The sequence below is a fragment of the Embiotoca jacksoni genome, unplaced genomic scaffold (assembly GCF_022577435.1).
Source record: "Embiotoca jacksoni isolate LCO1_2020_lvr unplaced genomic scaffold, fEmbJac1.0.p SCAF_9, whole genome shotgun sequence".
NCBI classification, from domain to species: domain Eukaryota; kingdom Metazoa; phylum Chordata; class Actinopteri; family Embiotocidae; genus Embiotoca; species Embiotoca jacksoni.
The window spans coordinates 20,064,281-20,081,055 of record NW_027185447.1 but is presented as its reverse complement, the minus strand read 5'-3'; the positions used below and the strand labels follow the sequence as shown (position 1 = coordinate 20,081,055).

The window sequence follows — 16,775 nt, the reverse complement described above, 5'->3', positions numbered from 1 at the left end:
GAAGCAAACAGAAAACTCCTTCACCCAAATCTGTTGTTGTATCAAACCATCAACTGAACCCGCGCGTCCTCCTAATCCTGAAAACCTCACATCATATAAATGTCATCTGAACCACATCACATCTCCTGCTCACGTCCATGTGGATCCTACCACAAAGGATCCTGATTGACTTTCCGCTGGCTTTGTTTCCATGGTAACGACTTTTCATTTGATTTGCCGCCACCATGTAACGAGATGTTAAGAGATCGTCCTCACGTCACGTAAGGTCAAAGGTCACTGAATGATAAAGAAACCAGAGACATCCGATTGTCCTTCTTGATACGACCACTAGAGGTCGCTTAACTTTCAAACGTAACTGCGCATCGAAATAAGCGGCTTGCGCTCGAGAACTAAAGGGTCGTTTTTTTGGATGAGGGCCGTCTCAATCAAAGCAAAGAAAATCCTTCCTCATTTTGCATTGTCTTAAATTCTATTTTCGCAAATTTTCGGTAAGTTAGAAAGTGCCCCTCGTTTTGTTTCTTTCCCTCCTTCCCCAGTAGACTCCTTCGTCACAGTATCCGTCCACTCCCTGACGTGCCGTCTAACTGCAACAATATAATGTTCAGACACTCAGACATAGCTCAGTCTTAACCACACTGCGATCCCACACCAACACCGCAGGACTCTGGTTTCCCAGAGAGAGACAACAGCCAGCGATTCAACATTTGTCCCATATCTTCCCAACTATTTTCCCAGCTCTTGTTCTTTTAAGTTTTCATTTTATTATGATGAATTATTCTCCTGCATGGAGAGAGAGAAGGTGCTGAGTGGTAAAGTGGGTCAACCCTTCTCCTATAGTTGAGAATAGACAAAGACTCGCTCTGTGGAGTAATACTGGTAATACTGTTCGCCGCCTTAAGCAACAACATGACAGCAAAAGGCAAGCGGATGGACTTAAAGGGGCAATCAAGTCCCCGGGAACGCACCTCAGCATAAACGCTGCCGTCATAGAGGAGGGAGGCAGTAAATATGAACAACAATGCAGGATTTTGGCTTTGGTTTGAGGGCTGAGCAGTGCAATAATGAATTGTAATGCTAAAAAAAAAAATTACTGTAATAACATATAAAAACATGTTTTTAAACATAAACTTGTATAGGTCCTGTACGCACAAGGACTTAAGGTAAATAAGAATCTTTGAAAAAAGTTTTTCCAGCAATTATCCAGTCTCCTCTAAGGTTAAAGGTGGATTATGGGTTAGCTGAGCGTATGGGTTGAACATGAATAGATGTCATTAAAGTAGATTTCAGTTTGGATTATGTTCTGAATTCAGTCAAGAAAGCCTCCACATATTAAATAAAACATACTGAAGAACCTCTGCCTTTCTCATTTCTTTCCAGGAAACTACTATGGGACCCCGAAGCCCCCCGCGGAGCCCAGCCCTGTGCAGCCGGACCTGGTGGACCAGGTTCTGTTTGATGAAGAATTTGACACGGAGGTCCAGCGCAAGCGCACAACCTCGGTCAGCAAGATGGATAGAAAGGACAGCGCCGCGCCAGAAGAGGAAGAGGATGAAGAGAGGCCCCCTATGGTCAACGGTCTGGCTGGTGAGGCACGCTGCCATCTTTCTTTTTCTTTTTTTTAATTGCTTCCATAATTCTTACAGTGAGTTGATTTACAGCCGTGCTCCTCACTGCTGTCCTACAAATTTAAACCTTGTGTTTGATTTATTGTTTTTTTTTCTTTTCGGCAGCTCATTATATTTGTCTTACAATGCAAAACAGCAGGACATTTTTTCTTTCCTCTGTATCATTCTGACTTCCTAACAAATATTCTCCAGATCAGCTCTTGTGCATGCCAAAGTCAGCACTAAATCAGAGGCCTGAAAATTCAACATGTAGCCAACGTCTGTGTGAGATCAATAGAAGCAATCCTTTAGTTAGAAAGACAGACTTTGTCCTCGTTTGATTCCCATACAAAAATGTCCTCAAGTGGCTCACAACTAATGGTGAATGGTCTTCACTTTCAAAGACGATCTCAAACTGCTGTGTCGTTCTGAAACACTACAAAATAAAAAAAAAAAGGCAGAATTACGTGTTATTTACCGATCTTACGTCAACTAACTGAACCGAGAGGCAGCTGCTGGCTCTCCGCTGCTCCAGCTGGAGTCGGCTCCTTCATCAGTCCTGTCTGCTGTTACAGCCTCAATGATGCTCCAAACACACTCTGGACTGGTGTGGGATGCACTGCCAATCTGCTTTCAGCCAAACGAGCCACTCTACACAAACAAAGATCCCATTCTGCAAAAAAAACAACAACAGCAACTAATTACCGATGCATGTGGCACTTCTATGCCATCTTTTTGTTGTTGTTGTTTTTTTTGAGGATAATCTGCCAAACAACACGGTTTAACGGACCGTTTTGTACTAAAATTCAGTTTCATTCAGGATCAAGTTGATGTTTTTGACTGACAGCTGCAAGGCATTTTTTTATTTACAGAGTTTCTTTCTCTGTTTTAAGCAATTGCAGTATGTTTTCATTAAAATGTCAATAAACCACAGACCATTCTGAAGGATAAATACCTTAATTTGAATCCTTAGAAAGCATTTGTACACACTGTTTTATCCACAGGAGAAAGCATCTTTACTGTCTGAAACTACAAACAACAGAGAAAAAAAAAAATGGTTAAAAAAAGCAAGAAAGAGAAACTTTGTCTGAGACGTGTGGAGCTCTGCCAACAGAAAGCACTCATGGCTGACTGATGTGACTCATAATTCTCGTGCACGGGAGTTAAAAATGCAGTTTAATGCACTTTTTGTCAGCTCGTGGACAGTTTGTAATGTTAATGTGTAGACGTATTGCTGTCTTAAAGGTAGTTCCTTGCGTTTTTCTGAACACCGTTTTTTTCTTTTCGTGTCGGTTGATGAAACCTGCACGCCCACATCTGCAGCAGTCCAGTTGATATTTCCCCGGCAGCTGCTGAAAAGCTGCTGTAACCCAGAGCAAGTGTCTGTATGTGATCGTTTATTCAGATTTCATAAGTGCAGAAACCTCTCTCATGGTTTCATCATGACAAAAAAAGAAAAAAAAAAAGGGTTCGGCACCAAAAAAAAAAAAAGAAACTCTTGACCTTTTCCAGTCAACAGCTGTCACTTTCCATCGCTGCCATTCAATTACCCCGGTCGAACAGAGTGAGCATTCAGTGCCGTGTTGAAGTGAGGTCACACACAGCCCAGATGAAAACCTGCAGATAAGGGCCTCACGGAGCCAGGCGCTCTCACACACATCAAGATTAGGCAAATACACACACACACACACACACACACAAGCAGCAGTGTGATCCTAATAGAGCTGTGATGTGGCGCTCCCGGCTGGGCTGAAGCATTGGTCAGCTCTGCCTTTGCCTCGGAGGCAGTTCCCAGTACATCGCGGCTGACATGCAAATCCTATGGCAATTGCAGCGCTTCCATCCTCTGTCTGTGTGTACTCTCTCTGTCTCTCTCGCTCTCTCTCTCTCTCTCTCTCTCTCTCTACCCCCTTTTTTTTTTTTTTTTTTCTTTTCCTCTCCTGGTGGATGTAACCGTCCACCCAGTGTACAGAGGAAGAGCAGCTCGAGCGAGCGAGCAACAGCAGCAGCAGCCGGCAGAAGCAGCGGCAGGGAGAAATGCAAGGAGCCCAGAGGAGCTCCAATGGCGCCACAATCTCACCTCCCGTCTCCTTCTCCTTCTATCACCTCCCGTACCCTTACACTCAACCCATCCCTATTTCTGTCTCCTTGCCCGCGACCCTCTCGCCATGCTGCCCCGCAGAGCACAAGGACAAAGCGGAGTGGAGGAAGACGGTGCCCAGCTACAACCAGTCAGCCGGGGCCATGGACCTGCGTGTGTGGAACACACAGGATGACAGTCAGGAGCCCCTGCCTAAAAACTGGGAGATGGCCTACACAGAAACCGGCATGGTCTATTTCATAGAGTAAGTAGCCTTGTCCACTGCTACTTGCCTTGCCTTGTTTGTGTCCTCTTACACTCCCATTACATCAGCATTGTGCTAATCCCCGCTCCCTGTACTCCCTGTTTCTCCTACATCTCTCTTTTTTTGTTGTTTTTTGTTTTCTTTTTCTTTTTTCCGCTTTGGGATGCCAAATGAGTTCTGGCACTGCCTCCTTTTCTGCTTCCCCACATCCAGCACATTCCTCCTGTACCATATCCAGCCAGGTGCTGGACATGGAAACAGCCTGTATGGGTTCAGCGGCGACAGTTGTGTTGTTCTCTATTGAGTTGTTCCCCGTTTTGTTTCCCTCACCGTGTTTGATGTCAGGGCCCTTTTGGCTGGTGCTAAAAAAGCAGCAGGCCTCGCATTGTTTACCTGGCCCGTTAAGAGTGGCAAGCAGTCAACGCCGAGCCGCTGAGAGAGCCAGGCTCTGCTGCTCGCAGCTAAATCAATAGCTCATTCTGCCGGCGAGAGAAACAACAGGCTAAATGAAGCCCGCCGGCCCTGACCTGCTCTCTCAGGTCCTGCTTATTATGATCTCTGCAACTGCTCCCTCTTCTTCATGTGCTGCTCCTTCAGTCCGTCCCATTCTCTCCCTCGTCTCTTTCTGTTCCTCAAAGGGTCCTCCAAGCTTTGTTACATTTTATACTAATATTTTAAAAGCCTCTCTTTAATAAGCCACTTGATCCCTGAAGATTCAATGTGGTGGAGTACCTCCTGAGTGAAGCGGCTCCGGAGGACTCGGAGTACTAATTGCTCAACTGTCGCAGTGTCTTAAATGCTTGTTAAATAATTTCTTACTCTGCCTAAAGCCCTCGTCTCCTCTTTGTGTTTCAGTCACAACAGCAAGACCACCACTTGGCTGGACCCCCGTATGGCCAAGAAAGCCAAGCCTCCCGAGAAATGCGAGGAAGGAGGTGAGATGGTATCTGCAGCTTTGTGGTGGTGACGTTAGACCTTCAGAGCTCCCCCCCCCCCCCCACCCACCCACCCACCCAACTCCCTGCTGCACAGAGCAGTGTGTGCATGAGCCACATCCCTGCCTCTCTGGTAGGGGGGCGTTGTCAAACAGACGGAGACTGAACAACTGAGCGGTCCCGGTCACAGTCATGCCGGTGACACAGCATAACCCCCCCCTCCCCCCCCCTACCCTCCACCCCTCCACCCGTCTCCAGCTTTCCTGTCTCCTCCTCCTCGTAATGGCTTTGTGGACACACGCAGAGAGCTCATCAGTGCAGCGTCTCTCAAAAGGCAATTTTCCATCGGCCCTCTTGCGTAAAGATCTCCTCTGCGCCGCTTGTGTTCATCACACGGCAGCAGAAAGTCGAGATGTTGCGCGCATACGGCGCACACGACGCCCCACCGGGAAAAGACTCCCCGCCTTTCTCTCTTCCTTCTCCGCTCTTCCCCCTGCATAGTGTATATCAGGCCCAAAACACATGGTGACAAATAAAAGCAGGCCTCCTGTTCTGTGGGTGTAGCTAAGCCTGCTGTGAAGCTGCCAAAGCACCACACCTCATTGCTCGTGTCCAATTGTCCATGTAGTGCCTCGGCGGTATCTTATGTGATTTGCGTCTGCCTTTTCTCTGCCTGTTCTCCCCCTCTCAGAGTTGCCCTACGGCTGGGAGAAGATCGAGGATCCCCAGTACGGCATCTACTACGTAGAGTGAGTAAAGTTCCCCCTCTGCCGGGAGGTACCCACAGGGCTGCAGCTGTGAATTGCAGCGGAGGGAGACGAAATTGCTAACTGCACGCTGACAGCCAGTGTCTTTGTCTCTTTGCCGAAGAGACAATTATACAACAAGTAGTTCCGACCCAGAGATGTGATTGGTCAACTGTACGTGTGGAACGTGCTCAAATCATCATGACAGCACACCCTGTTCATCACCGGAAATGTCACTCCGCCATCTCAATGGCAACATATAATTCGAATTGAATTCAATATAATATACGATATAATGTTTTGTTTTTACTTGTTATAAGGTCTATTAGTTGTGACCCATTTGGCAAAATCTGGTCTCAATTGACTCGCGCACTTCAAATCCTAGCGGCAGCGAGCTCAACCGAGTTTTAACACGTGACACGGTGCTACAATCTTAAAAATACATGAGTCCATCGATGTCTTTTTTCAGCAGATATTTTAGTTACAACAAGATTAAGCTGGCTAAGCAGTTTTGTGTTTCTATGTGTGTTATTTATTCAGTTTGAGAAATCCCGTGATCTCTGGAAAGCATTAAAACAGACTACAAATCCTCTACGCTGCTAGGTTGTTGCTAAGGGTCGGACTACTTGCTGCGGTAAACAGTGCATACGTTACATATGAGTCTACTGATGTGACCGGTTGTTTTCCAGTTCTTAGTCACACCCCATGTCTTGCCACGGAAACGTAGATCGCACCAACAAAAAGTTGTATATTTTGAGACCCAATTGCCCGACAATATGAATACATTTTGATTAAATATTTTATTTAGTGGGTAACTTGTTGTATCGTCGCAACATTACACAAGAGGGTGTGTTCATATTGCTTAATTAAAAAGCTCTACCCAGGGTTTCAGTCTACACATCCTCTAAAGTGTGCATGCATGTTTAATTTCCCTAAGAAACACTTTTTAAGAAGGTGTTCATATATTCACAGCCGGCAATTTAAACGAATATCAAAAATTCCAAAGGCATAGAAGTAATAGATGTGGGTTTTTTTCCGGATGTCGGGCGACCCGGGGATCATGTGACAATGGTATATTGTGCTATTGTCCCAACAGTAGTTTCCCACAGCCCTACAGAGAGCAATTACGGGAGTATCGGCAGCACCAGCGGGTTACAGCTTTGTGCATGTATGTGAGAGGGAAAATACAGTGAAGGCAGCAGACAATGAAGAGTTAGGGGTCCCTGTGAGGGGAAACAAGGATGAGATTCCATTCTGATCAAGAGTGTAAACAAGAGCACAATGTTTCATTTTTGTCCCATTACTGTGGACAAAGAGGGAAAGACCTGCAAGCAGGAGGGGGGGGAATCGATGTGGCTGTTTATGCAAGAGGGTCATAGAGAGGCTGCCTTTTCTTCCATCTCTGTCTTTTTATCTGGCACGTTTTGTTGTGAATGAATGACCGAATGCGACAGAGAGGCTCGTTATTTCCACTCCAAAAAAGACGAGGTGTAGCAATCAAAGAGGGAGAAAGTGACAGAAGAGGAAATGAAAGAGTGGCAATGAAAGAAAAGGGAATGTTTATCTCTTCAGACTTAATGGGGGGGCGGTCCCTGTGCATGAGTCATACACAGCAAGAGTGCAGAAGGCTTTCTGTTGAATGCACACATGCACACACACGCACACACGCACACACACACACACACACACACACACACACACACACACACACGCACACACGTATAGCATCAGTGTCTCAGCATGTGGCTGATTCACTGTGCAGCCTCAGTGCATTTTGTCTTCCCAAGGTGCTGTCATGACCAGGATTTACAGCCACTAAAGCTCATTATGCAGATGAGGTACCGCTCTCCATTACCGTCGAACCCGTGGAGGAACATTTCTCTGGGTAGCAGGAAGTGTTTCAGCACACAGGTGGTGTGACTGGGAATCATTAATTGTTTTTAGATAAAGTTTGGTGTTGAGTCCCTGATCCTGGGTCAGCAAGGCTGTTTATTTTGAGTAAGGTTTTACACAAAGGCCATCTCTGAGCATTTTCATTCTGCGGTTTATTGAATCTTTTTGATCCTGGGATTATGATGCATTGAGCAGATGTTTTATTTTATCATGACAATGTGGACCTTTCCATTAAAGATTGCGACTGATTCGCTCTGTATCTAAATTATCTTTGACTTCACCGAGCATGTCGTGTCATTTTATTTTTTATTTCTGAGGTTCAGACGTGCTCTCAATCCATCTGTGTGTGTAACACTTCTGGCACAGATAGGTTTGTGGGACTATTTTAGATCAGCTTACATTTTATAAGGCACGCTGCTTCCCCAGCATAGGTTATGTCACACACAGCCCTCGTAGTCAAATCACAGGTTTTGCATGCAGGCAGGCAGAGAACAGTATCAATAGTGTGGACGAGCTCTGTTGAGTGGGGCCAAATGGTAAAACCACACGTGGAGGAAAAATCAGAAACATTAGCTGGCAGCTCAGACTGTGTGTCTTCAACTTGACATAAGGAACTCAGGAAAAAAAACATAAATGTGTGATGAACAGTTTGCCAACAAAAAATTAAAATGTAAAAATATATTAGCAAAGCACATTCCGTCTCTATGTAACATCCTGCTCTACTATTTTTCATTATTTCTTGGTCACCTAATGTTGTTTTCTCCCTTGTGCAGCCACATCAACCAGAAGACCCAGTTTGAGAATCCAGTCATGGAAGCAAAGAGGAAGTTGAGTGTGGACACGCCCATTGTAGTGCCGCCACCAGCAGCCACGCCTTCAGGTAACTGCACCCACACGGCACCCAACTCAAGACAGGAAGTGGGAGAAACGGGTGGTTTACGGTCATGGGATGTAACACTGACCTTTGTTTTGTGATCTTATCCTAAAATAACTTTAGAAAGGTCTGTGTAGAGGATCTTGAACATATAGGGATTGATGAAACAATTGATGGTGTTGAAAAAATGTTTGGCCTTTGGCAGTGATTTTCCATTAAGTCAGAGTAGTAGTTGTTCCTGGCAGATATTAGTGCTATTAGTGAGGCGGTTTCCTAAAATTTCATGGGACACATGAAGCCTGTCTTTGATTATTTACAGCACTTTTGTCAACCTCTGTTGTGTTGAAATGTGCTATATAAATAAATCTGACTTGACTTTACCCACAGCCAGGCTTTCTGGACCAAACAGCCGACACTGTGGTTCTCAAGTAAGAAAGAATCTGCAGTAATAAAGACATTTAGCGGTTTTACTTTTGCCAGTCAGCAGGAAAATTGACAGAATGGGAGATTTTTACTCTAAATTGCATCCTTGACTTTAAAACAGAAATAGGGAGTGCACAAAGTACCACATGATTAATTCATCTTTTGTGTCTTTGACTTCTTTTTGAGATAAATCTTAAAGAGAAAAACTCAAGCTCATGTTTTTATATTATTCTTCGAATTGTATCTTGTGGTTAGGCCACATTAGCAGCATAGCTACGGCAAAGTTGGTTGGTTTACCCCTTTGGTTCAGGCTGAAATATCTCGACAACTATTGCAGGGATTGGCCGGACATTTGGTATGGATATTCATGGTTCCCAGAGGAGGAATCCTGCTGACTTTGGTGATACCGGGACTTTTACTGTAGAGTCACCATACGGTGGAGATTGGTTTCGAGGGAAACAGCTCAACACCAAATGGATGGATTGCCATGAAATTTGGTTAAGACAGCTATGTCCTCCTACGAATTATTTATAATAACTTTTCATCTCACTATCATCAGGTCAGAATGTAAATTTCTTTAAAACTTTGTGTTAAGTTTCTGACAGGCTGGTCTTTACTTTGTGTTCGAATACTAACACGGGAAACTGACATAGTGAACATGGTAAACATGAAATCATCATGTTTGCATTGTTTCTGTGAACATGCTGTTCATAACCAGCTGTGCATATGTGCCACTGGAATGGCTGAAACTGTTGAGTCATGTTAGTTTTTTTTTTGCTCAGAATGCATCTCGTAGTGACAATTCAATTCTGGGATTAATTAGCATTCTTGCAGAAAAAAGAATCAAAGACATTTTTCAGCTATAATGTCACAACATTTTTTCACACTATGGTTTTCAAAAATATATAACATAAATGGTGTGAGTCAGTCAATTGACATTATAGTCAACAGCTCTGGCCAGTTGTACTTGAAGTCAGCAACTTCTACATTGGGCTGTGTTCTCTCACAAGATGCAACGCAGGCGACGACGGGATTAAGATGCAGGTTCTGGCTTTGTAGTTCTAGCTTTTTGCTCAGCGAATAAAGAAAACGATATAACAACACATTAGACGTGTTATCCAAATACAGGAGCACTTTTATCATCTCCTTCATACTGAGATGTCTGTCTGGAAGATGTTCTAACAGTTATCAGGCTGCTGATAAACAGCCTGTAGCCTCTGAAGCAATGATATTCAATTTGAATAATGGAACAGCGCTTCACTGGGCGGCAGAATTCATTTTGACAAGTAGATGTGAAATAGGGAGGGCTTTGAGGTCTCTTTGAAAATGCTTTCACCCCAGTCATTCACCGCAGTTGAAAGATCTCTTTAGAACAGAGGAAGGGAGTGAGAGGAGAGAGACGGAGAAGGAGATCGAGGTGACTGCGGTTGAAAGTGACTTATGATCATAAATTGCAATTCTACTGGGTCATCTGTTCATCATTTACCACCTGCGGTGACGGTTGCCTCTCGGCTGGTCTAATCACCCTCCTCTCAGTAAACGTGAAGGTCTGAGGAGCGGGAGCCCCGTGTTGTTGTAAAAAAGGAGTACGAATTATTATACGCCTCCATGTGCGCAGACACAAAGCGTGACCGCATTAGTATTCAAACTAGCCTCTGTATTTCAGACACCCCTCGGACAGAACTGTCTGCCTCACTCTGTTGCACGCAAAACCCACCTCCCACAGCTGAGCCTCTGCACACTGCGGATGATATTGCCTCTGTGTAACCGCCGCCTCCAGCTTTCCACTGCCTCCTCCCCCGTGCCCGTTCTGCACCTTCCCACCCCTTGTTAATGAGAATTAATGGCTAATGGGTCTTGTGCGAGTGTGCGGACGTGCGTGAGGTGGCTTCTAAACACTGTTTTGACAAGGCTGGCTAGCCTGACCTCCCAGACAATGCCGCAGAGCACAGGAGCAAAGCGCAGCACTGTGCTCCTCCGTAATTACAGCGCTGACAATCCTGTCAGACATTTCATATAATCACTTCACCCCTGAGAAAACAGACTGTCCCTTTGTGGCCCACAGCTTAATCAAGACCATGTAAACATGGCTTTGGTGGGTAGCCCCCTCCTCATCTCCACGCTTTGCTCTCTCTCTACTATTCAGTGAGTGAGTGCTGCTTTCCTTGGAATCATGTAAGAAGCAGTGTTGACAGTCTTTGGACATGTGGGTCAGATGTCTAAGCAGTCTGAAGTTTCTTATTTCACACAATCATACCTTTGGTTGTCATGGCGAATTTTGCACCTGCATGCACATCCCTTGCACAACATTAATTTACACTCTTGAAAATATCTCTTGCATTGTTGCAGAGGTCCGATGTCATGTTCGTAACACTTGGCATTATCTCTTTTCTTTCTTCACAGCGATCACGTTCATCTACCGATTGCAATGCAATTATGCAAATCACAATCCCATGACACATTGAGAGTGGTGTAGAAGGCACAGGAAGAGAGACGGGGTGGTGGTTGTAGGGGTGGGGGGGGGGGACTTCTATCTGTACTCTCCCTAATGAGATTGATGTCCCACCATCTATCAGTGTGGGAACTGCCAGAGAAGAAGAAGCCCCAGCACGCAGGGACGCAGCACATAACTCACAATCTCATAGGCTCACAGCGCGGAGGAAGGGCAAGTGAGGATTTAGTTCGAATTTTCCTCTTTTTCTGTCACGGCGAATTCTATTTCTCTGTCTCTTTCCGTCTCATCACTCTTATCTTGCTCTCTTTCTCACACACCCGGGCGCTCACACACACACACACACACACACATACACACACACATATACACACTGTCAAATATAATTTCTTTCCAGTCTTCTATAAAGTTGCCCCATTTACACATCCTGCAGGCACCACAAAGGAAATTTGCAATGAAAAGTTTACCTGGAAAATGTCAGCCGCGTTTCAGGATGGATTTATCACTGCAGAGAAAGGAATCGGTTGTTTGCGGTGAGACTGCCGTGAAAAATAGACATTCTGCAATAACTGAATGTTTATTGGTTGGTTTATTGGTTGTCTGTGTGTGTGTGTGTGTGTGTGTGTGTGTGTGTGTGTGTGTGTGTGTGTGTGTGTGTGTGTGTGTGTGTGTGTGTGTGATCTGTTTCAGCTTGCACTTAAATTGCGAGTTCTTAGAGTGTTCATGTAATTACTAGCAGTGAGTGATGTGCTGTCAGACACGTTGTCACCGTGCGAATGTTGTTATGATGGAGACAGATGGCGATTTATGAGCCAGCTTTACAGGTTTTGTTTTTTTTTCTCTTCGTATCTTAGGCTCCTTTTCACATATACGTGTTTTCTGTTCCATGTAAACAATCCCAGGTCGCAAACATGTGAAATTTGAAGATGTGCTGCTCTTATATGTAGAAAGAAAAATAGTGACTTTATTTCAAGTTTAATATGAAAGATGAAGTTTATATTTCAGTGTTTATGGTTAGACTTGAACTTTGTAATACTTTCAAGCAGGTAAACAGAAGCAATGACGTATATATTTCCATTACCTGTTGTCAATCTCTGTGTCATCTCTCCAACAGAGGAGCCTGGTAGGGGAGTGGGAGGCTTCACGAGAGATCCATCTCAGCTGCAGGGATCCATCCTGCAGACCGCACTCAGAAAAAGCCCCCAGGGATTTGGGTTCACCATTATTGGAGGAGACCGACCCGACGAGTTCCTTCAGGTCAAAAACGTTCTTCCAGACGGGCCTGCCGCACATGACAACAAGATTGCCTCAGGTAACTTTTCCCAAAAGACAAAAGTATTTATAAATGTGCTCTTCACTGTCTTGATGAAACTTTGGTTGAGCAGTTGGAGGTCAAACTACTGTAAATGACCACAATGCAGAGTAATACAAAAAGGAAAATTCAAGGAGAGACAAACAGCCTTGTCTAAACAAACCATAATCCAGTGTCACACTCACATGTGCGTGCTGTTTACATGTCGTATGTTTATTCGCTGTGACACTTAGCGTCAGCACACGTTCTGTACATCGTACAGTCTTTTTTGTAACCTGAGCGCACCCAAGCAAACACATGTAGAGAAAAAAAAATACAGAAGAGACACTTCACTCTGAATGTCACATCGCTTGATCAGGCAAAGACAAATGTTCGTAGGCAGCGTTCAGTGAAGCGGCTCTAAAAATAGAAATCTCATCAATAAAGCCGCGTTCAGTTTATGGTTGACACTCAGATTTTATATTCGTCCATATATTTGAGAATTAATTGGCCTGTCTTTTTTTAGGGTTGGACAATGTCATACCTGCTTATCTTAACAACACAGACACGTGGGCTTCATGTAGCTCTGACTCTAAAAATTCACTAGTGCTCTGTCGTGTAAGTGGTCCAGTAAATTCCCTTTTTTTTCGTTCATGTAAATACAACCCCGTTTCCAAAAAGGTTGGGACGCTGTGTAAAATGTAAATAAAAACAGAATACAATCCATATTTTATTGAAAATAGACCAAAGATGTAAAATTGCATCTCCGCTACATCACATCTTCAAAAGATTCAGAGAATCTGCAGAAATCTCTGTACGCAAGGCTCAAGGCTAAAAACCAATAATGGATTGCTGTGATCTTTGGGCCCTCAGGCAGCACTGCATCAAAAGAACAAAATTGTGTGGTGGAAATCATTGTCTGGACTAAGAAACATTTCTGAAAACCAATGTCTGTGAACACAGTTCATCGCTGCATCCACAAATGCAGGTTAAAACTCTACCATGCAAAGAAGAAACCAGATATAAACATGATTCAGAAACTCTGCTGCCGTCCCGAGCCTGGGCCCCAGCTCATTTAAGATGGACTGAGATGAAGTGGAAAACTGTCCTGTGGTCTGACGAATCGTCCTCCAGGCTAAAGAGAAGAGGGACCACCCAGCTTATTATCAGCGCAGAGTTGAAAAACCAGCATCCGTGATGGTAGAGGGATGCATTAGTGCACATGGCATTGGTAGCTTGTACATGTGGGGAGGCGCCATTAATGGTGAATGATATATGCAGGTTTTGGAGCAACATATGCTGCCATCAAGACGTCTTTTTCAGGGAAGGCCTTATTTCTCAGTTTCAACATTTGATATTTTGTATTTAGTCTATATTCAATAAATATTGGTTTATAGGATTTGCAAATCATTGCATTCTGTTTTTAATCAGATTTTACACAACTTTTTTGGAAGCTGGGTTGTAATATGCCTGATGGTAGTAGTAATTTGAATGACGGTCAGTGTGACATGCCTTAGGTTGCACATTACAGTAATATTGATTGCCACATCAGTACTGCTTGCTGAGAATCCACATGAAAGTGGAACAGGGAGAGTAATTATTTTCAATGTTTCATTTCCCTTGAGAAGAAGGGTAATTGGCTACACCAAAAGATGAATAGAATTAATTTCATTGGGTTTTAATGGCGAGCGGTAGACAGAGCGACTTCATGTCGCTTACTTTTCTACTTCTAACCTCCGGCCTCCTGCATATATTGATGCCAAAGGTGGAATGTTTCCAAGATGCTATGTTTTCATGTATCTTTTTGGATGCTTGGTTATTAGATAAATCGCTGTGTAGTTGAACAGGCACCATATATGGAATGCGAAGGTCCTGTCAAGAGTGAAACCTTAGCTGTGTTTGCTTGGGGAGAGTATTGATTGTGTAGGTGGGCTGGATCCTCCTCTGGGCCTTTGGCCAACTAGCCAGTCAGCAATTCAGCCGGTTATCCAGGCCTCCATCTCGGCCAGGCCAGGGGTGATGAGAGTCGACCCCTTACAGGGAGACGAAAGGAGGAAAAAGAAATCTAAGATACAGATTATTCTTTTACAATCCAGCCACTTGAGTATCATCTTAATTATTGTAATGACAATAAAGTATCTTCTACTATAGTGCTTATTTACCTTAATTTGCCTTAATATGCTGTGTGGAAACATTATGTAGTTTAAATTTTCACTGTCAAATTTGTCCATATCATCACTACACACAAAACTCCCCTCCCTGATCCTTACTTTACCTCTAATTTATTTTATTTTTTTACATTTTGGATTTTTATTTGTAATCTTTTTCCAAGTTGTATCTTCGCTCTATTGTGGGTACTAATATTTAAGCTGGAGAGAAATTTTGTTATCTGTTTTCTTTAATTTAATTTTGCTGAATTGTTTATATATACATATATATATATATATATATATATATATATATACAGCTGTAGAAATAGAAAAAAAAAAAAAAAAACAGTTGGAAAAATTTTAAATTTTACTACAAATTGTTTTTGTCCCTTACATAAATGTGTTAAAGCTCTTTGTTCTTCTTTCAGGTGATGTTATCGTGGACATCAATGGGGCGTGTGTGCTGGGGAAGACTCACGCTGATGTTGTGCAGATGTTCCAGTCCATCCCCATCAACCAGTTTGTGGACATGGTCCTGTGTCGAGGCTACCCGCTGCCCGAGGACTCCAGCAGCAGTGAGGAGGCATCAGGTGGCCTCTGCACTTCCAAAGACACGTCCCCTTCCCCGTCCACCTCCACGCCACAGGACCCCCATTACACGGTCCCAGATGGAGGAACCCTGCCTCGGCAGACTGCTTCAGTGCCACCTATGACCAACGGAGGGCGCCACCACCACCACCACCACCATCCTCACCACCATCCTCACCACCACCACCACCACCTTCCTCACGCCCTCACCCAAGAAGGCCCTGACCCCACCCTGCTGCAGCCGGAGCTGGTGAGCGTCCCTTTGGTGAAGGGCCCCGGAGGTTTCGGCTTCGCCATCGCGGATTGTCCGCTGGGACAAAAAGTGAAGATGATCCTGGATGCCCAGTGGTGCCGCGGCTTGTTGAAGGGCGACGTCATCAAGGAGATCAACAGACAGAATGTCCAGACGCTGAGCCACTCGCAGGTGGTGGACATCCTCAAAGACCTGCCTGTCGGCAGCGAGGTCAACGTGCTGGTGCTCAGAGGAGGTGAGTCAGCCCGAGTTCACATCTTGTGCGCTGCTGCTGGAGGCAAACCTGCAATTTTGGATTAATGGTGCGTTCCGACAGCTGGAGAGAGAGAGGGGGGGGGTTAGTAACCTCCGACTTCCTAGTTGAGAGCGTTCACGTGACAACATCAAAGAGGCAATATGGCAGCCCCTGGGAAATTTTGTTTAGGTTTTTCAACAAACTTTATTGCATGTCTCAAATCGAACAATGCATATGGAAATATACATACGTAATATAAATTCATAAACTATAATATCTGCTAGGGATAAATGAGCTAAATAAATGATCAAATAAAATTATACATAAGTTTACATGTATGAATGGATGGTGTGTATATATTGTGACATTTCATTTATAAATATTTTAAATGGGGGTTTTCTGCTGGAAAATTTACTTTTGTGAATATGGAATTTTGCCAATATCATCAAAATATTTATGATGTAGTATTGCTTTTTTGCTCTGGCCCGCTGACATCATAAAAATCTAAAAGTACATCTTTGTACAGTAAAAAAAAAAAAAAAAAGCAGAAATGGGTACAGCATGCAGGAAATCTGCTGTCTGAATACAGTAAAGTGAACAACAACCTCGTCATCACCCATGTAGACCATCACAGGGACCAAATGGTGTAATTTATTATTTGAACGCTACATTACGTTTGATACAGGCAACACACTAACGGCAACAAAGCACCAGCTGTGGTGGAGGGCTGTTACCTCTAGTTATGTGTCAGTATGGTAATTAGTATTGTTTAACGCCACAACACCCTGCTCTGACTAGTTTGACCTAAATTAACCTTTTAGTGACTTATTTTTGCGCTGACCACATGTATTTCTAGCTTTTACCACAAACGTTGCCGTGTCGACTGACGTCATACCGACTTCTCGGAGCTTTCGTAAACCTCTGACTTTCCTAGATTGAAATTCCCAGTTCGACAGACGTTCAGGTGATTTCAGAAACTTTTCGAT

General features: G+C 44.0%; 1 protein-coding gene across 3 annotated transcripts in view; it reads left to right on the top strand.

Moving 5' to 3' along the window:
* The window catches only part of magi3a (membrane associated guanylate kinase, WW and PDZ domain containing 3a), a 120,713-nt gene that overhangs the window by 88,466 nt on the left and 15,472 nt on the right, over positions 1 to 16,775 (top strand). For all 3 annotated transcript variants that reach the window (XM_069141567.1, XM_069141568.1, XM_069141569.1), the window contains exons 4-10: positions 1,378 to 1,584; positions 3,787 to 3,949; positions 4,805 to 4,884; positions 5,576 to 5,633; positions 8,297 to 8,403; positions 12,387 to 12,584; positions 15,142 to 15,789. In XM_069141567.1, the coding sequence (XP_068997668.1) occupies positions 1,378 to 1,584; positions 3,787 to 3,949; positions 4,805 to 4,884; positions 5,576 to 5,633; positions 8,297 to 8,403; positions 12,387 to 12,584; positions 15,142 to 15,789 (1,461 nt within the window). The remainder of the gene's footprint in view (positions 1 to 1,377; positions 1,585 to 3,786; positions 3,950 to 4,804; positions 4,885 to 5,575; positions 5,634 to 8,296; positions 8,404 to 12,386; positions 12,585 to 15,141; positions 15,790 to 16,775) is intronic.